The 20052-nt window shown below is 42.2% G+C and overlaps 1 protein-coding gene across 5 annotated transcripts in view; it reads left to right on the top strand.

The window, feature by feature from the left end:
* The first annotated feature begins 297 nt into the window (after nucleotides 1-297).
* Caprin2 (caprin family member 2) overlaps nucleotides 298-20052 on the top strand; it is a 53156-nt gene continuing 33401 nt past the window's right edge. For 3 of the 5 annotated variants that reach the window (XM_070038309.1, XM_070038326.1, XM_070038331.1), the window contains exons 1-6: nucleotides 298-508; nucleotides 1329-1576; nucleotides 4424-4486; nucleotides 12522-12608; nucleotides 16136-16374; nucleotides 17939-18021. In XM_070038309.1, the coding sequence (XP_069894410.1) occupies nucleotides 1343-1576; nucleotides 4424-4486; nucleotides 12522-12608; nucleotides 16136-16374; nucleotides 17939-18021 (706 nt within the window). In that variant the 5' untranslated portion in view covers nucleotides 298-508; nucleotides 1329-1342. Of the gene's footprint in view, nucleotides 509-1314; nucleotides 1577-4423; nucleotides 4487-12521; nucleotides 12609-16135; nucleotides 16375-17938; nucleotides 18022-20052 lie in introns of those variants that run through there. The other 2 variants (XM_070038318.1, XM_070038340.1) reach the window with 2 other exon arrangements.

The raw sequence follows: 20052 nt of genomic DNA, 5'->3' as shown, positions 1-20052 counted from the left end.
GTCGCGCCTGGAAGACACAGCTCCTGCCAGCCGGTGCTCCGATTCACTCCAGCCACCTGGCGGCCAGCGATCTGCGCAAGCGCGAAGTCACGCGCCCTCTCCCGCCAGACTGACCGCCCTAGATGGGCGGGGTCACAGGAAGGAGGCGGGACCACAGGAAAGAGGCGGGCCTGGGGCCCCGGCGCGAGCGCCTGAAGGGGCGGGGCCTAGGGCGAGCCCTATAAAATTGGTGCGCGCGCTCGGCGGAAAGGGCGGGCCTGGGCGCGGGCGGAGGCGGCTGAGGCGGCTGAGGCGGCTGAGGCGCGGAGTCTGTGGTGCCTGTGGTGCCGCAGACTCTGCGGGCGAGGCCGGGCGGGGACGCGGGAGGAGACTGGAGGACACTCACGAGTGCGGGGTGGCGCCGGTCCACCTGCGCGGCTCGCCTGGCTCCCGCTGGCTTTCGGAGGCGGGCGCGGGCTGCGGCGGGCGCGGCGGCCAGGGGAGGTGAAGCCGGCCGGTGGCGGCCTCGGTGGGCGCGGTCGGCGTGGCGAGGGCCGGGGTGGGGGCGCCACGTAGAGCGGGGTCGGCATCCGGGGCAGCGGCGCCTGCCTTCCCCCAGCCCTGCCTCCCAGCGGCCTTGCAAGAGTGACCCCCCGCGTCCCCAGGGCGGTGGGAATGGGAGGCGTGGGCCCTGTTAGGGCCGGGAGACCCCTCAGCTCTGTCGGGGTGCAAGGAGCCCTGATGCCTTGACATTGGGGTTCTCCAGAGAGGAACGGGGTGGGGTGCCTAGCTACCCGGGGCCACTGATGGGCTCAGTGGAGGGCTCACTCACCTCAGTGATAAGCTGGTAGGCCACCTGGGTTGTGAAGCCACAAGAAATGATGATGGGGTGCACCTCTGGAGAGTTGCCTGGTCATCTGCCTAGCAATGATGAACTTATTTCTAGGTCTTAGAGACCTAACCAGAGCTGTCCTAGGGAATTGAGCTTTCTGTTCTAGAAACTGTTGGGAGATTGTCATTTACCTGTTTTTCATGACTGAGGGTGGGCAGTGAGGGGTTTGAAAGAGGGTCCAATGGCCATCCCTTGACCGTAGAAAATCCAGCATGTTTTGTCCTTCTGTGATGAGAGGAGCTGGAAGCTATTGCTTGATTAGCAGTTCTTCCTCCCTGTGGAAAATCGAACTTCTGGAAGCATCCTCGATGTTGTAGATTTTGCCAACATAAAGGCAATCCTTACTGGCTTCCGTTTTGCCATAATCACCTTCAAAGTTGTGGGATAGAAGTGCAGCATCTGAAGCACTATTAGGTCCTCTTACTGTTTGACTGAATATTCTTGTCTTGTCCTTCAGCATCATCTGTTTCCATGGTGCGACTCTCTTCATCCCCTTGTAGTTACCAGTCACCTTCAGGCCATTCAGAGGAGGGAAGAGACCGGAATATGAAGTCAGCCAAGCCCCAAGTGAATCACAGTCAGCCTGGGGAAAGCCAGCAGGCTACCCTTGTTTCTGCTGCATCTCCTTCCCAGGCATATGAGACCTATATCGATAATGGACTCATATGTCTTAAACACAAAATTAGAAACATCGAGAAAAAGAAGGTAATTTTCCCATCTTTCAGACTTGTATATGCACAAGTTTAAAGAGCTGACATTTTCTTTATATCAAATATCATAGGTCTTCCTTCCTGACAGTTTGACTGACCTTGGGATTTACTTGCCTGAGAATAAACAAGCAGGCTAAATGGTGGATGTATGAAATATTTGTTTCATCTGTCATCACAGCTGAGAAATGATATTCTTTAGAGTAAAATTATGAATGCTGAGCTTGAAATACATTAGATATTTTAGGTTACATGGATTCTTTGAGTGTAGTATTAATGTGTCTTCTAGATGAATAATGTGTTTTTTTTTTTTTATTGTGAAAATACTGAACAGAGGGGTTACCATTACATGGGCAAGGTAATGAGTGCATTTCTTATCAAGCATTGTTGCCTCCTTTGTTTCCCCTTCCCATCCCTTCTTATCTCCCCCCACCCCCAATGTGCTGATTTTTAAGCATGCTTTCCTATGACTTTCTGCAGAGTGGATATTGCAGTAGAGCTGCTGCAGTCCTTGGAAGCTTTAACTGTGGTGGAGCCAGAAAAAATGTTTCAACACTAATTTTTGTGTTGCTAGGTATTGGTTTAAGATTGGTTTGTGAAAGTATTGTAGACAGCTTTGTAAAGAAATTCAGGATTCATCATCAGCCTGATGTTACAGTAAATGCTGATGCAAAGTCATTCCTGAGTCATGTAGCCTGTGAAACAGTACTTCTTGTTGCTTTGTTGTATCATGATTCTTTTGCTTTCAACAATTAAGCAGCTAATTAAGGCTGAATGATTCACTATATGGCCCTATGTGCTGGCAGACATTTTTTTGTCTAAGTCCTAGTTAAACCTTAGGAAAGTTACTTTTACTGGAGGGATTTGAAGAAATTTGTGCGTGTGTGTGTGTGTGTGTGTGTGTGTGTGTGTGTGTGTGTGTGTGTGTGTGTGTGTGTGTGTGTGCGTGTGTGCAAGTGTGTGCGCACACGTTTCTGTATGGGTTTTGGGGCTTGAATGCAGTCCCTGAGTGCGGTCCCTGAGATTTTTTTGCTCAAGGCTAGCACTCTATCACTTGAGCCACAGCTTCACTTCTGGATTTTTTAGGTAGTTAATGAGTCTCATGGACTTCCCTGATTGGGCTGGCTTTGAACCATGATCCTCAAATCTCAGCCTCTTGAGTAGCTAGGATTACAGGTGTGTGTCAACCAGATTCTGTCTCCCTGCTGTGCTTTTAAAAGCTAGAGAGGTGTGAAGGAGGGTCAGTTGCTAATAGCTTTTCTAGCTCTCACTGTTTTTCTCTTGAATACAGTTGGTCACTGTGGGATAAAGTGGGTTTTCCCATTCAGTACAAATCCCTACCACTATGAGAACTAGTGAGAGCCAGATGTACTAGTGGAGATTCACTAGTGGCTTTAGTCTTTTAAAAATAGTAAGTGGAGAAACTGCATGTGTGGCTAGCTATTCTCTCTAGAATAACTATGGTACTTCTTTCTATTTGAATTCCTATCTGGAAGTACTTGTGCCTTTGTCTGAAGCTTCTGGAACAGTGTTTTAAGACTATTTATGTTTGTGGAGCTTGAATTCAGGGCCTGGGTGCTATCCATTAGCCTCTCTGGGCTCAAGGTTAGCACTCTACCATTTGAGCTACAGCACCACTTCCAATTTTTGAGTAGTTAATTTGAAATAAGAGTCTCACAGAGACTTTTCTTCCTGGGCCACCTTCAAACCATGGTCCTTAGATCTCAGCCTCCTGTGTAGCTAGGATTACAAATGTGAGCCATCAGGGCCCAGCTGTTTTAAGACTTTAAAGCCAATGTAAAAGAAGTCTGAAAAATACCTGTAGAATACTATAAATATAGTTGGTCTTTGTCATTTATGGACCAATAAATGCAATTTATTTTTCATGCATTACCTTAAATAGCAAATCTAGTATAAACATAGCTTTACAATGTAGCTTCTATAGTGCAAGAAAAAACAATTTTACATTTCTGTACTTGCATTGTAAAGTTTTTTGTTAGGGAAAGACCACATAATTCTATGTATCTGAACTAGTACTAGTGGTTTAAGAATGAAGTTACAGCAGGACTGTTCAGCATGGACACTACTGACATTTTTTTGCCAGATAATTCCTTGTTATGAGGCTGTCTTGGAAATTGTGGGGATATTTAGTGGTGTCTCTGGCCAGCTTTTTCTGTTTATGTGGTACTGGGGAATCTAACCGAAGGCTTCATGCCTATAAGCACTCTACTGCTAAGCCACATTCCCAGCCCACTTACCCCATCTTCAGTAAAACGAGACTGTTACCTATATCAGAGTTGTGAAAAGGGAAGCTACACTGCTTTTCACCTCCAGCACAGTCCTGCTGCTTTCACTTTGGGGTGGATCTTGGATACATGGCTCCTACAGGCATATTTTACCCCATTAGAGGCACTTTCCTATTCCAAGAGTGGTAAGTGGGTAAGTCAGAATGTTTGCAATGTCAGCATCAGAGTATCCCAGAATTCATGACTTGTAATTGTATTTTTTGATATGTTCTGAGAGCTGAGGCCCCTGGACCTTTGGAGAGAAACTCCTGAAGCCCAAAGTCAGCCTGGCTGGAAGGGGAAGTTTCTCATTTTTCCTTAGCCAGTGTCCAAATGACAAATGAGCCCCCTTGATTCCATGGGACAAAGTCCAGCTACTCAAAGCAGGCTGTGTGTTTTTCTCCTCCAGACTAGAACTCATATACAGTAGCTGTATGTCTGTAGTAAAATACTATTTTTACAGATTGACAGCTTACTTTTTTCCCCCAAAGGAATACTATCTTGTATTGTTTATTTGCCTTAATTTTATAACTGACTATAATAGATGTTTTGTTTCATAGCTCAAACTGGAAGATTACAAGGATCGCCTAAAAAATGGAGAGCAACTTAACCCAGACCAGTTGGTAAGTGGCTTATATGATCCTTGGTCAGACCTGGTTTCTTTTTCTCATTAAAACTCTAGGTGGCTTTAATGATAGGCTGAAAGGGAGTTAGAATCTACTGGCTCTCTCTAAAGACGGTGTCATATTTGTTTATGATGTCTTACAGATTGGCTTTATTTCTGCTGTCTGATAGGTGGTTTCGGTTAAATAGGATGAAAATATAGAGCAGCTCAGTTACTATCTAGAATTAAATTTATGCTAGGGTGGCAGTACCTGCGTTACCTAGGCAACTGGGATACCTGGAAGAGGTCACATCTGCATCCGCTGAGGTCACATCTGAATTTGATGTGGCCACACCTTTCCCCGCCCATACCCTACATAAGGCCTAACCCAGGCCCAGACGCTCTCTTGCTCTTGCTCTTGCTCTTCTTCTCTTCCTCTTGCTGCTCTTTTCTTGCTCTCTCTCTTTCCCAGCCACGTGGAGTGCCAACCTTGCCTGGTCCCAGCAGGTCTACCCCTTAACCTGAATACCACGTGAGTGCTACTGTTCTTACCCCTCTCTCTGCTCTTTTCTGGCTCTTTTTTCCTCTCTCTTTCCTCTCTTCCCAGCTCTCTCTCATTCCCAGGCCTTTCCCAGCCACGTGGAGTGCCAACCTTGCCTGGTCCCAGCAGGTCTACTACCCCTTACCTGAATACCACGTGCGTGCTGGTGCAGTTCTTACTCGGCTACCTCTTTTTAAAAACCTAACAGTTTCCTCATGTTATTTATAATTTAAGGAAGCTCAGTGCCAGACATTACTATTTTCTGTAGTTGTATGTTACAAGATCTACATTCATTCCCATGGAATGTTTTATTTTTGTTGGGTGTGGTGGTCCTTGTACTAGGGCTTCAACTCAGGACCTGGTAATGTCACTTCAGTTTTTTGCTCAAGGCTGGGACTCTTCCACTTGAGCTACCTCACTGCTTCTGGCTTTTTAGTGGTAACTGGAAATAAGACTGGGTAGGTTATGGAGGGGGTATGACTGTGATACATTGTATCCATGTATGGGAACTTCACAACCTCCTTCTTGTACAACCAATACTTGCTAATAAAAAGAAAGATAATAAAAAAAATAAATTTATGCTAGGGTGGATTGAAGGAGAACTTTTTTCAGTATTTTTTCCTCAGTATTTACTATAGCTTATCTCTGGTTTCTCCAGTTGCTTATCCATGTTTTTTTTTTTTTTTTTCTTTTTTTCTGTCGTGGGGCTTGAACACTGGGTCTGGGCGCTGACCCTGAGCTCTTCAGCTCAAGGTTAGTGCTCTACCACTTGAGCCACAGCGACACTTGCAGTTTTCAGGTAGTTAATTGGAGATAAGAGTCTCACTGATGCCCCCCCTCTCCCTCTCTACCCTCAGCCTCCTGAGTAGGTAAGATTACAGGCATGAGCCACCAGTGCCTGGCCCTGTGGTTTTTTTTTTTTTTTTTTTCTCATGGTTTTCCTGTACTTTTTTGCCTTGGATTTCCATGACCCTGGTAGACGCGATTATCTGATAGCTGTCTGGCTTACCACCTCTTTTTTTTGGTCCTGGAGATTGAATTTAGAACTTTATACATGCCAAGCATATGCTGTACTTCTGAAGTATACTCCTACCTCTGATACCTAGCTTTTTAAAATTTAACCTTAGTGAAGTTGAGTGCTGGTGGCTCATTGAAATCCTAGCTCTTCAGGAGGCTGAGATCTGAAAATTGAGGTTCAAAGTCAGCCCCAGCAGGAAAATCCATGACACTCTAATTAATCTCTAAAATTGGATTTTCTCTGCTTAGTCACTAAAAAAGCAGGAAGTAGAGCTATAGCTCAAGTGTAGAGTGCTAGGCTTGAGCAAAAAAGGTCAAGTACAGTACCTAGCACTCAGGGCCCTGACTTCAAACCCTAGAACCGGCACATGCACAAAATTAACATTACTGTATGAAAGTGGAGTTGAAGCATGGCTCAAGTGGTAGACACCAACCATCCTTAAGCACAAAAACAGAGAGAATTACTCTTTGTTCAAGTCTCTGGTATTGACATTCACATCCACACATAAAAATCTTTACTGTAAATATAGAAATATGTATCTTTTTTCCTTTACATTGTTTAACTTGGTTCACAGTATACCTGGTAACGGCAAATTTTAACTAATTTGTAAAAAAGAGTCTTTACAATATGGAATAAAAGAATACTTCCTTGATTTTTTTTTGTTTTGAGTTGATCATATTCCTAGTTTCTAAGAAGGGACAAAATTTATGTAAAAGTTATTTGATTTAGTTCGTGAGTCTGATATCTGATATTTTTTTCAACTATAATTTTTGTATCATAGATACTGGTATTCAAGGATTTTCTCATTTACTGAGTTGTCTTCTCTAACTCAAAAGTTTTGTGATGTTCTGAATTACAGTTTTGCTGAGGCTCATGTTTTGATTGTGTGGGCTCTGAGAATGGTGTGCAAACATAGCCCATGAGAGGACTTAGCTAGACACCCAGCATTTCAATATGGCTTTGTTTTCAAGTAGTCACATGTTAGAGCCAGTAACATTTGACTTTTCTTTGTATGTATCTTTGAAGGAAGTATTCTGATACAGGAGTACTTTTCTGAAATGTAGGGAATAAGGTAGGAGGGTTGATTTTCTGAAAGAAATGTCAACAATATGGTATATTTCAAAGCTGTCGCCAGGGAATTTTTTTTTCTAACTTTCCTTTTTGCCACATGGTTTCACAGCATAGTCCAGGTTGTCCTTAGATTCATGTTCCTCCCACCTTTGCCACCTGGAGTGCTGGGATTGCAGCCATATACCACCATGCCCCACCAGGCAAACTGTAATCTTCATATTTCATAACCACTTGTTGTTTCTGCAGTGAATATATGAATGTTGATTTCTTAAGTAATAAGCCAACAGTTGCCAAGAGATCAGTTCTCTGAACTGTGTGTTTTGTTGAGATGGGTTTTCATGAGCTTTTTATCTGAGCTGGCTTTGAACATCAATTCTCCTGATTTCCACCTCATAAGTAACTTGGATTTCAGACAATGAGCTACCTTGCCCAACTGAAGTTGCAATTAAAAAATATTATTAACGTGTTGTACAGAGGGTCTACCATTTCATAAATCAGGTAATGAGTACATTTCTATTTTGGACAAATGTCACTCTTCCTTTACTTTCCCCCAGTTTTCCCCTCCCATTTCTGCCTACAAGTTATATAGTTCACTTTTCACATAGTGTATACTGAATAGCATGATTGCATTTGTTCACTCTTCCTCCCACCTCCATTTTATTAATAAGTACTTATATAAAGAGGTTATAATTCTACAGGCCAGATTATGAGCACAATGCTCACCCCTTTCATCTTTTTACTCCAGTTCCCCCTTTCCCTCAAGTTATATAGTTCAATTTTTATATAATGTACATTGAATATGATAACTGCTTTTGTAGCAGCTTTTTCTTTTTCTTTTTGTCAGTTGTGGCACTGTCTCTGAGCATTTTTGCTCAAGTGCTAGAATTATAGGCGTTAGCCACTGGTGCCTGGCTGCTGGACTATGGACTTGTTTTTTTGGGTATGGGGCTTGAACTCGGGGCCTGGATGCTGACCCTAGGTTCTTTTGCTCAAGGCTAGTGCTCTACCACTTTGAGCCACAGCATCACTCTGTTTTTCTGGTGGCTAATTAAAGATAAGATAAGAATCTCATGTCCTTTCCTGCCTGGGCTGGCTTTTAAGTTCAGTCTTCAGATCTCAGCCTCCTGATTAGCTAAGATTATAGGCATGAACCACCAGTGCCCATTGATTCTGTTCTTAATTGAAATGGAGATCTCAGTACAAGCTGAGTATCTTTTTGTTGTTGTTGTTGTTGTTGTTGGTTGTGGGGTTTGAACTCAGCCTAGGCTCTGTCCCTCAGCTCCTCAGCTCAAGTCTAGTGCTCTACCACTTGAGCCACAGTGCCACTTCTGGTTTTTCTGAGTAGTTTATTGGAGATGAGTCTCACAGACTTTCCTGCCCAGGCTGGCTTTGAACAGTGATCCTCAGATCTTAGCCTCCTGAGTAGCTAGGATTACAAGTGTGAGCCGCTGGTACCTGGCTAAGTTGAGTATCTTTTAACTAAGTACTTGGGTCCAGAATCATTTAAGATTTTTTTTTGGAATATATTTAACTGCTAGTGGTTGAACATTTCTAATGTGAAAATCTGAAATACTCTAAAACCTGAGAATTTCTAAGCATGGTATTTGAGGACATTTCAGATTATTGGATTTGGGGATGAGGGACGTTAAATTGTCATATGATTCTGTTTAGAATGCAGCATCTTTGTGGCTCCAGGAACAACCTAGTCAAGACAATACCTAGTTTACTGTCAGGGTTATCGTAACTAGTATGAGCCTTATGTTCATGGACTTGGTCGTGAGCAGACAGAGAGGAAACAAGCAAGTCCATGTGGACTTGGGGTGGAGTGCTCAGTGGTGAAGTACTTGACTAGCATCTGAAAGGCCCTATGTTCCCAAATCGGCCCTGGGAAGAAATAAGTAAAAGGAAATAGTCAAATGTAGATACAATGTTGTTAGGAGGATAAGAGATGGTGATGAGGGCTCTAGTCTAGTCTGGAGAGTTTGGACTTAACCCTGAGCTAGGACAAGCCTTAAAAAGTGGGTAAGACTTAGCTGGAGATAGGGGGAAGGAGTAGCTGGCCAGGCAGATGGTACCATATGCTTGAGAAAGAACACAATATTTCATGAAGACCCTTTCTATGAAACTAGAAAGGAGGCCTGAGTGGATATAGTGATGAAACTGAGGGGAAGTTTACATGATTTAGGTCTCTATGTGCCATCAATGTCCAAGGGCATCTGAAATAACATAGGTGTGGCTTAGACTGAGAACAAATACAAGTGTTCAGTTAAAAAAAATCACTTTGAAGTTTAAAGAATGATTTGGAAGCCAGGTATTGGTGATTCATGCCTATAATCCTAGCTACTCAGGAGATAGATCTGGGGATAATGGTTCAAAACTAGCCTTGGTAAGAAAGCCTATGAAACTCTTATTTCCAATTTAACCAGCCAAAAAAAACTGGAGATGGAGCTGTAGTTCAGGTGGTAGAGCACCAACCTTGAGGGAAAAAGCTCAGGGACAGTGCCCAGGCCTTGAGTTCAGGCTTCAGTACTACACAAAACCACTCTGATTGCAGTATAATGACTTGGAGTTAGTAAATTCAGCAATCTAGGGGAAGGTTAGGGGAACTGTACCAAGGAACTGTGGGAAAGTTGGAGTAAAGTAGCTAAATGTGAGAGGGTAAACTCCATATGGTTTTCTTTTCTTTTTTTTTTTTTTTTTGGTCCGGTCATGGGGCCTGAACTCTGGGCCTGGGCGCTGTCCCTCAGCTCTTCAGCTCAAGGCTAGCACACTACCACTTGAGCCACAGCGCCACTTCCGGCTTTTTTTCTTTTTGCTTATGTGGTGCTGAGGAATCGAACCCAGGGCCTCATGCATGCAAGGCAAGCGCTCTACCACTGAGCCACCTTCCCAGCCCCTCCATATGGTTTTCTAAGTGAATGTAGGAATCAGAGGGTAGAACCAAAAGTGCTTTCTTTCGTTTTGTTTGTTTTTGTTTTTGAGTTTTTGGTCGTTGGCCCTGAACTCGGCCTCAATTCAAGGCTAGCACTCTACCACTTGAGCCACAGTGCCACTTCTGGCTTTTTCTGCTTATGGGGTGCTGAGGAATCAAACCCAGAGCCTCATGCATGCAAGGCAAGCACTCTATCACTGAGCCACCTTCTCAGCCCTCTCTCATATTTTTAAGTGGTTGGGTGGATGGTAAAACTATGTATTGAATGCAAATATTGTTAGAGAAGATGGTTTTAGGAGAATTGGTACAATAAAGAGCTCAATTATAAACTATTGATTTTAATGTTCCTATGAGTTATCAAGGGGTCGTGTCTAGTAGGTATATAAGTATATAAGTCTGGAGCATAGGGTTCAGTCTAGAGATATATCACCAGTTTGGCTGCTAATTAAACCATTACAAAAGAGTCTATAATGGGCAAGAATAAAGCAGAACAGAAGCCAAGGACAGAGTTCTGAGGAGCTCTGACATGTAATGTTTGGCTGATAATGGCTAGAAATATTAGCACTTACAGGGGTCAGGCATTTTTCTGAGTTGCCCTATATGTATTTTATCATTTAACTGTAATTCATCTTATGTGAATTAGATCCTATTATGTCTGTTTTATGGACACTAAAAACAGGTGAGAAGTTAATGGAAATATTGTTGGTAAATTATTGGAGAAATGGGGGAAAAGGAAAGTGTAATGATATGGAAAGCTAGGGAAACAGCTAGGTGCTGATGCCTTATGCATGTAATCCTAGCTACTCAGGAACCTGAGATATGAGGACTGAGGCCTAGCTTTTTGCTGGTTAATTTGGAGATGGAGTCTTGTACTTTTTTACTCCAGCTGGCTTTGAATTGTAATCCTCAAATCTTAGTCTTCTGAATAGCTAGGATTGAAGGCATGAGCTAAGGGCACCTGGCTTTCCACAAAGATTTGAGTTAAGGGGCTGGGAAGGTGGCTCAGTGGTAGAGTGCTTGCCTTGCATGCATGAGGCCCTGGGTTTGATTCCTCAGCACCCCATAAGCAAAAAGAAAAAAGCCGGAAGTGGTGCTGTGGCTCAAGCGGCAGAGCGCTAGCCTTGAGCTGAAGAGCTAAGGGACAGCGCCCAGGCCCCAGAGTTCAGGCCCCATGACCGGAAAAAAAAGAAAAAAAAAAAAAAAAGATTTGAGTTAAATTCCCTTACCTCCTGCTTATCTCTTATCAGTCTGCAACATTTAAAAACGAACTTCTTTAAAGTGATACTTTCTAGTATCACTTGTTATTCTCTTACAATACTTAATTATGTCTTTATAGGTAGTTATTTACACATATTTTCTATCATATTGTAAATGTCTTCAAGTAGCCAGTTCTTTGTGATACTTTGTACTACTTTTCAGTGGTAAATGAATATTAACAAAGGAATCTTATTGATTTGGTGCTTTGTAAAATCTACAGGCCGGCTGGGAAGTGGAGAATAGTGCTTGCCTAGCTCGCATGAGCCCTGGGTTTGATTCCTCAGTATCGCATGAACAGAAAAAGTCAGAAGTGGCACTGTGGCTCAAGTGAATGCTAGCCTTGATCAAAAGAAGCTCAGGGACAGTGCCCAGGCTCGGAGGTCAAGCCCCAGGATTGGCAAAAACAAAACAAAACAAAAATAGAATCTACAGGCCTAAGTTAAACTCTCTATATCGGGTAGAATAAGGGCTCTGATTTCTAATGTAAAAGTGGATTTTCTAGCACTAAAATTGAATTTCTAGCAGTAAGCTCAAATTTTTGCATTTAACTTTATATAGCTTCTGATTGCTTTTTTACGTTTATTTTTTAAATATTATTTTTTATTCTTAGTATAAAGGTGATGTACACAGGGTTTACCATTCCATAAGTCTGATAATGAGTACATTTCTTTTTGGACAATGTCATCCCTTCCCTTGCTCTCTCCCTATTTTTCCCTCGATCCCCACCCACAAATTGTATAGTTCATTTTCAACATGGTGTCTAGTGAATACCAGTGCTCTACTGATTTTTTTTTTAAGGTAAATAGTTTTCTGTGTTTCTGTAGTAAATGGATAGTTTCTAAAGTCTTTTTTTTTTTTTTTTTTTGGTTGGTCATGGGGCTTGAACTCTGGGCTTGGGTGCTATCCCTCAGGTCTTCAGCTCAAGGCTAATGTTCTACCACTTGAGCCACAGAACCACTTTCCTGTTTTTCCGGTAGTTTATTGGAGATAAGAGTCTCATGGACTTTCCTGCCAGGGCTGGCTTTGAATTGTGATCCTCAAATCTCAGCCACCTGAGTAGTTAGGATTATAGGCGTGAGCCACCAGTGTCCGGCAGTTTATAAAATCTTAACTCTCGTGATGTATTTTCTTGAGCCACACCTGCAGCCCATCTGCTGTGTTATGGGAACACTTATTTTGAGATATTTTGTTTATACATAGTCACAGAATTGACGTTTTCTTATCTGATTTGATAGGAAGCAGTAGAGAAATATGAAGAAGTGCTACATAATTTGGAATTTGCAAAGGAGCTTCAGAAAACCTTTGCTGGACTGAGCCAAGAAGTGAGTATGTTTGCTTTTCCCAAAACACTTTCAGTCAGTTACCCTGAAGAAAATGTTAATATCTAATAATAGTATTTGTTTATCACTGGGCTTGCCTTCTTTCTTTCTTTTCTTTCTTTCTTTTCTTTCTTTCTTTTCTTTCTTTCTTTCTTTCTTTCTTTCTCTCTTTCTTTCTTTCTTTCTTTCTTTCCTTCTTTCTTTCCTTCTTTCTTTCCTTCTTTCTTTCTCTTCTTCCTTCCTTTCTTCCTTCCTTCCTTCCTTCCTTCCCTCTTTCTCTCTTTCTCTCCTCTCTTTCTTTCTCTCTTTTGTTTTGGTGGCCGTGCAGTTTGAACTCTGGGCTTGGGTGCTGTCCCTCAGCTCTTCAGCTCAAGGCTAGCACTCTACCACTTGAGCCACAGCGCCACTTCCCATTTTCTGGTGGTTTATTAGAGATAAGAGTTTCATGGACTTTCCTGCCCAGGCTGGCTTTGAACTGCGATCCTCAGATCTCAGCCTCCTAGGTAGTTAGGATTATAAGCATGAGCCACTGACACCAGACTTTATCCACTAGATTTCTGTTAATATTGTACTGGGGATGGGAGATTGAGAAGAGCAGTTTTCTGAGTTTCTGGAATCTGAAGGAAACATGCCTCTTTTCTTTCTGTTTCAGATAGGATTTTGACAATCCTGTCTCAGCCCTAGTGTTAGTATTAATGTGCTACCATGCCTGGCTAAACATCTCTCAGAGTTTATTGTTACTGTATCAATAACATATCCATTGGCAGAATCTTAAGGGTTTTTGTTTATCTTCTTGTTGGAAAATATCCAATATGATGAAAACTTTGCATGTAAAACCTATGAGAGGCTGGGCAACAGTGGCTCATGCCTGTAATCCTAGCTGAGCTCTGAGGATCGCATTTTAAAGCCAGCCTGTGCAGGAAAGTCCGTGAGACTCTTCAATAAACTACTCAGAAAAAGCCAGAAGTGGTGTTGTGGCTCATGTGGTGGTAGAGCACTATCCTTGAGCACAAAGAGGCTCCGGGACAGTGCCTAGGCCCTGAGTTCAATCCCCAGGAACACACACACACACACACACACACACAGGCGCGCACGCACGCATGCACGCACGCACGCACGTACTCGCGTACTTGCGTGCGTGCACACACACACACACATCCTATGAGAGGAAAATTATTTTCTTAGTGGAACTGATGTAATTTTTTTTTTTTTTTTTGCTGGTCCTAAGGCTTGAACTCAGGGCCTGGGTGCTATCCCTGAGCTTTTTTGCTCAAGGTTAGTGCTCTGCCACTTGAGATATAGCTCTACTTTTTTATTTTGTTTCTTTTTTTTTGTTTTTGATAGTAATTGGAGATAAGAGTCTCATGGACTCTTTATTTTGTACATTTTGAATTTTGGAGTAAATGCCTATTTGTAATGAGATATTTTGGGGCTAGGGCTGAAGTTTTGAAATGAAAATCATTTGTGTTTTATATATATGTATACACATAGCCTGAAAGTAATATACTGTATTCAGTGCATAGACAATTTAACTATGATCCATCACAGGCAAGTGCCTGACTTTCAAATCCTTAATCTTTAGCTAATCTTTGATTAGCTAATCACAGGAGATTAGGTGTGGGATTTTCTACTTGAGATGTCAAGTTGGTGCTCAGTAAATATCAGGGGGTGTGTGTGTGTGTGTTAGGTTTTAAATTGAGGGTCTTATACTTGCTAAATAGTATTTTACAACTTAATTCCAAATTTTGGAATTTTCAGTCAAGCATTATCAAACTGTGTTACATTTCTAAGAAAAAGTGTTAACTTTTCAGTTGTGTGTGTGTGTGTGTGTGTGTGTGTGTGTGTGTGTGTGTGTGTGTGTGTGTGTGTGTGTGTGTGTGTGTGTGTGTGTGTGTGTGTGTGTTGGTACTGGAGCTTAAACTCAGGGCTTTTTTTTTTTTTTTTTTTGGGTCAGTCATACGGCTTAAACTCTGGGCCTGGGCACTGTTCCTCAGCTCTTTAGCTCAAGGCAAGTGCTCTACCGCTTGAGCTACAGTGCCATTTCCAGTTTTCTGGTAGTTAATTGGTGATATGAGTTTCATGGACTTTCCTGCCTGGCCTTTAAACTATGATCCTCAGATTTGAGCCTCCTGAGTAGCTAGGGTTACAGGCGTGAGCCACTGGCGCCCGGCACAAACTGAGGGCTTTTTTGCTCAAGGTTGGTGGTCTACCATTTGTGCAAACCTCCACTTCTGCCTTTTTGCTCATTAATTGGAGATCAGGGTCTCACAGACCTTTCTGCTCAGGCTGGCTTTGAACATTGATCCTCAGATCTCAGTATCCTGAGTCACTAGGATTGTTGGTATGAGCCACTGGCACCTATCTTTCAAGCCCTTATACTTGAGCAAGTCTTCTATTAGTTGCACATTGACTTTTCTCTTCTTTTTTTTTTCTTTTTCTTTTTGTCAGTCGTGGGGCTTGAACTCTAGGCCTGGGCGCTGTCCTTGAGCTCTTCAGCTCAGGGCTAGCACTCTACCACTTGAGCCACAGTGTCACTTCTGGACTTTTCTGTTTATGTGGTGCTGAGGAATCAAACCTGGGGCCTCATGCATGCCAGGCAAGCACTTTACTGCTGAGCTACCTTCCCAACCCTGAAAATTGACTTCTAAATTATTTTTCCCCTGGTAATTTTTTTAAAAAATCTTCCAAATTAAACTAAAACTCTTTTTGGGGGGGGTATTGGTACTAAGGTTTGATCTCAGAGCTTGGGTACTATTCATGAGCTCTTTTGCTCAAGGCTAGTACCCTACCATTTGTGTCACAGCTCTACTTCCAACTTCTTGGTGGTTAATTGGAAATAAGAGACTCACAGACTTTCCTGCCTAGGCTGGTTTTGAAACGTGATCCTCAGTTCTCAGCCTGAGTAGCTAAGATTATAGGCACAAGCCACTGGAACCCAACCTAAAGCAATTTTCTTTAAACAGTTACCATAAAAGTCTTTACAGCTGGGTGCTGGTGGCTCACACCTGTAACCCTAGCTACTCAGGAGGCTGAGATCTGAGGATCACAGTTCAAAGCCAGCCCAGGCAGGAAAGTCTGTGAGACTCTTATCTCCAATTAACCACCAGAAAACTGCAAGTGGCTCCGTGGCTTAAGTGGAAGAGTGCAAACCTTGAGCTGAAGAGCTCAGAGACAGTGCCCAGGCTAAGTTCAAGCCCCATGACCAACCAAAAATAACATACATAAGTAAGGAAATGTTCTGTGTTGATAGTATGGACATAATGGTTAATACCTATCATGCTTTATTATAGTGATAAAGTATAGGCTGGAGTTGAGAGTCAGATAATTGGAATTCCTTTGGCTGTGGTTATCTGAGACAAATCAGTTTTTTACTCAGTGACTTCTTAACTAGGAAAGGAGATAGGTTCAATAAACTGGTTGATAGTTGTGAGAATTACCATCTATTTTCAGCTTTCTGGGGTTCAATTCTGTAACATACGAATTGCTAATATGGGTAGTGGACAGTTGTCAACCTGCATTTGTTTTAACAGCTACTGAAAGCACAGAAAAAGGCCCAGAGAAGGGAACAAATGCTAAAGCTTGAGGCTGAGAAGAAAAAGCTCCGAACTATACTTCAGGTTCAATATGTATTGCAGAACTTGACACAGGAACATGTGCAAAATGACTTCAAAGGGGGCTTGAATGGTGCAGTGTATTTGCCTTCAAAAGAACTTGACTACCTCATTAAGTTTTCAAAACTGACCTGCCCTGAACGAAATGAAAGTCTGAGGTAAGTTCTTGAACTAGAACAAAAAGCATTTTAACCTTGTTTTTTAGTTATATGTGTATGTGTGTGTATGTCTGTGTGTGTGTGAGTGTGAGTGTGAGTGAGTGACTGTGTTTAGGACAGTGGTTTAAGACCAAACCAGGCAGAAAAGTTCAAGAGAGCCCTTCTGAAAGAAGAGTTAGACCCAGTGTCATCCACTCACTATCCAGACAAGATGAGAAGCCTCACAGAGGCAGATCCAGCACTTGGTAAGAATTGAGATTCTGTCAAAAATACCCAGGGAAAAAAAAAGGTCTAGAAGTGTGGCTTAACAGTGGAATGTCTGCCTAGCAATCTCAGGCCCTGAGTTCAAACTCCAGTACTTTGTACAATTAATATACACTAATAAAAATACTTAAAAAAAAAACAGGCTGGGAAGGTGGCTCAGTGGTAGAGTGCTTGCCTTGCATGCATGAGGCCCTGGGTTTGATTCCTCAGTACAACATAAACAGAAAAAGCTGGAAGTGGAGCTGTGGCTCCAGTGTTAGAGTGCTTGCCTTGGGCTGAAGAGCTCAGGGACAGTGCCCAGCACCCAGGTCCAGGTCCAGGTTCATTACCGACAAAAATAAAAAATTTTTTTAAAAAAAGTTTTTTGTTGTTGTTGTTGTTGGTAGTGGTGGTAGTGATAGTCATGGGGCTTGGGTCCTGGGTGCAGTCCCTGAGCTCTTTTGCTCAAGGTTAGCACTCTACCAGTTTAAGTCACTGTGCCACTTCCAGTTTTCTGGTACTTAATTGGAGATAAGAGCCTCACAGACTTTTCTGACTGGGCTGGCTTTGAACTGTGATCTTCTGATCTCAGATTCCTGAGTAGCTAGGATTACAGGTGTGAGCCATGAGCATCCAGCTAATTATTTGTATTTTTATGTATTTTTATTTCTGTTACTTTCGCCTCACTTCAGTAGATTCAGTGATATAGCTGTTGGCAAAACATAATTTGAATAATAAGTTGATCTCTTTAAAGTTAAATGCAGCTCTTAATATTTCCATTGCATTTTCTTTCCTTGAGACATATACTTGATAACCAATGATACTATAGTGCAGCTTTGAATTCTTGATCTGTTCTTGATACTTTGATTTGGTGTATGTAATTTTTTTCCCCCATTCCTGGGGCTTGAACTCAGGGCCTAGGCACTGTCCCTGATCTTCTTTAGCTCAAAGCTGGCTCTCTTGAGCCACAACGCCACTTCTAACTTTTCCTGTTTATGTGGTACTGAGGAATTGAACCCAGGGCTTCATGCATGACTAGCAAGCACTCTACCACTAAGCCACATTCCTAGCCCCTGTAATATTTAGTAACTTTAGGGAAAATTTTTTATCCTTGAAATTCTTTAATGGGCATTTAATCACCTCTCATACATTTCTAGTTTTCTTAAATGGGCATTTAATCACCTCTCATACATTTCTAGTTTTATTTCCAAAGTGTAAAAGGGCAAAATTAATACTTGAATGTATTAACTGATGCTGGATTACATTGTATAAACTGTACCAATCCGTGATACATATGTTCTGCTGCTGCTTTTCTTGGCAGTGTTGAAGACCAGATGGAGCAGTCATCCTTGTGCTTTTGGGACCTCGTGGAAGGTAGTGAGAAAGCAGTGGTAGGAACGACATGTGAGTCTCCTCTATTCTGGACTTTTATAGCAAATACTAAGCTTGATGTCAGGAAGTTTAGTATGATATGGAGGGTCTAAACTGTCAGTGCATCAGAACTTACACATCTGACTGTACCATATGTCTTCAGTAGGAGAATGGTCCCTTTGTTTAGTTGTGTTCAAAGCAGCTGTTGTGTGGTCCTGCACTCTAAAATGGGCCTTCAGGAGAATTTGAAGTGGCAAGTCAGTATGATTTGGAACAAGAGTTAAGTACCACTGCTGGCTTCCACACTAGCTTGATCATTTAGGGGTTCAGTTCAGTGTCCTGAATAGTGTAGCACTTGTTCTATTTAAGAATCTTAAATCTATGCATTAATAAGAAGGCTTAACCACCAGAAAACATGAATGGCTTGTTGTTAAGTGATTTGAAGATAACCTGAAGAGACTGAGTCCTTTTAGCTTCTTAAATAGCCATTGGGTAAAATGACCAAGTACAAATGGCCAGATGTGAAGAATGAAATTGCATGGTTTATGAGATAAAACCTATTAAAACTAATAAACTTTTGTCATTTGATTTCTTCCTGTTTAGAAAATACCCAAGCACATATAACTTTCAAGATTTCTAAGTTTTACATGTTAATCACAAGTGTACTTATGTTCCCAGTTACTGAGGAAGCAGAAGGATTGCTTGAGATGAGGAGTTTGAGGCTTGCCTGATTAAATATAGGGAATACTGTTTCCAAAAAGAAAAGATAAGAAAGAAAATGCCTTGGAAATTGTTTGGGAGTTTTTAAAAATAATGAAATTTTACGTTTTTTGATATTCATTCATTTATTTAGGGTGCCTGTGTGGGGCTTGAACTCAGGGCCTGGACACTGTCCTTGATTTTTCACTTAAGACTAGAACTCTACCCTTGAGCCACAGCTTCCCTTCTGGATTTTTTTTTTTTTTTTTGGTCTGGTCGTTGGGCCTGAACTCTGGGCCTGGGCACTGTCCCTCAGCTCTTCAGCTCAAGGCTAGCACTCTACCACTTGAGCCACAGTGCCACTTCTGGCTTTTTTTTTTCTTTTTGCTTATGTGGTGCTGAGGAATTGAGCCCAGGGCCTCAGGCATGCAAGGCAAGCGCTCTACTACTGAGCCCTTCCCAGCCCCCCCTTCTGGATTTTTTTGGTGGATAACTGGAGATAAGAGTTTCACCAACTTTCTGGCCTGGGCCAACTTCAAACTGTGATACTCAGATTTCAGCCTCCTGAATAGCAAAGATTACAGGTGTGAGCCACTGGCACCTGGCTGGTAGTTGTAATAAAATTAAATTATACTTCCTGTACAACCAAGTAATAACACTTCAGTCCAAGGAAAATGCAAATGTGTTCATACAAATATCTGTGTGTGAATGTTCTTCCTGTTTCTATTTTTTTTTTTTTTGATCAGTCATGGGGCTTGAACTCAAGGACTGGGTATTTTCTCTGAGCTTTTTCAAGGCACTCTACCACTTGAACCATAGCATCACTCCTGGATTTCTGGTTGTTAATTGGAGATAAGAGTTTTATGCACTTTCCTACCTGGGCCAGCTTTGTACTGTGGTCCTTAGATCTCAGCTTCCTGAGTAGCTAGGATTACAGGTGTGAGCCACCAGCTCCTGGCCCTGTTTCTATTCTCAATAGTCTTCAGCTAGACATAGTCTTGATGCATATCACTGTAATTGACACAGGAAACAGTATGGATGAATCTCAAAATAATTATGCTTGGTGAAAGAAGCCAGACAGTAAATGAGTATTTATTGTATTATTTAATTTATATGAAATTCTGAGAAAGGCTTTTGGTTGCCAGGGACCAGAAGATGGGATTAATTGTAAAGGAACATGAGGGAACTTTTGGGTGTGGTGGTGAAAATGCTTTATATCATGGTTCTAAGGGTGGTAACATGACTATGTATCCGTTAGAATTATGCACTTAAAATAAGTAAATTTGGGCTGGGAAGGTGGCTCAGTGGTAGAGCACTTGCCTTGCATGCATGAGGCCCTGGGTTCGATTCCTCAGCACCACATAA

Source organism: Dipodomys merriami, unplaced genomic scaffold (assembly GCF_024711535.1).
Source record: "Dipodomys merriami isolate MVZ:Mamm:240054 unplaced genomic scaffold, mDipMer1.0.p SCAF_10, whole genome shotgun sequence".
In the NCBI taxonomy this organism is placed as follows: Eukaryota; Metazoa; Chordata; class Mammalia; order Rodentia; family Heteromyidae; genus Dipodomys; species Dipodomys merriami.
Note: the sequence above shows the minus strand (reverse complement) of the source record. Positions and strands in the feature narration are given on the sequence as shown.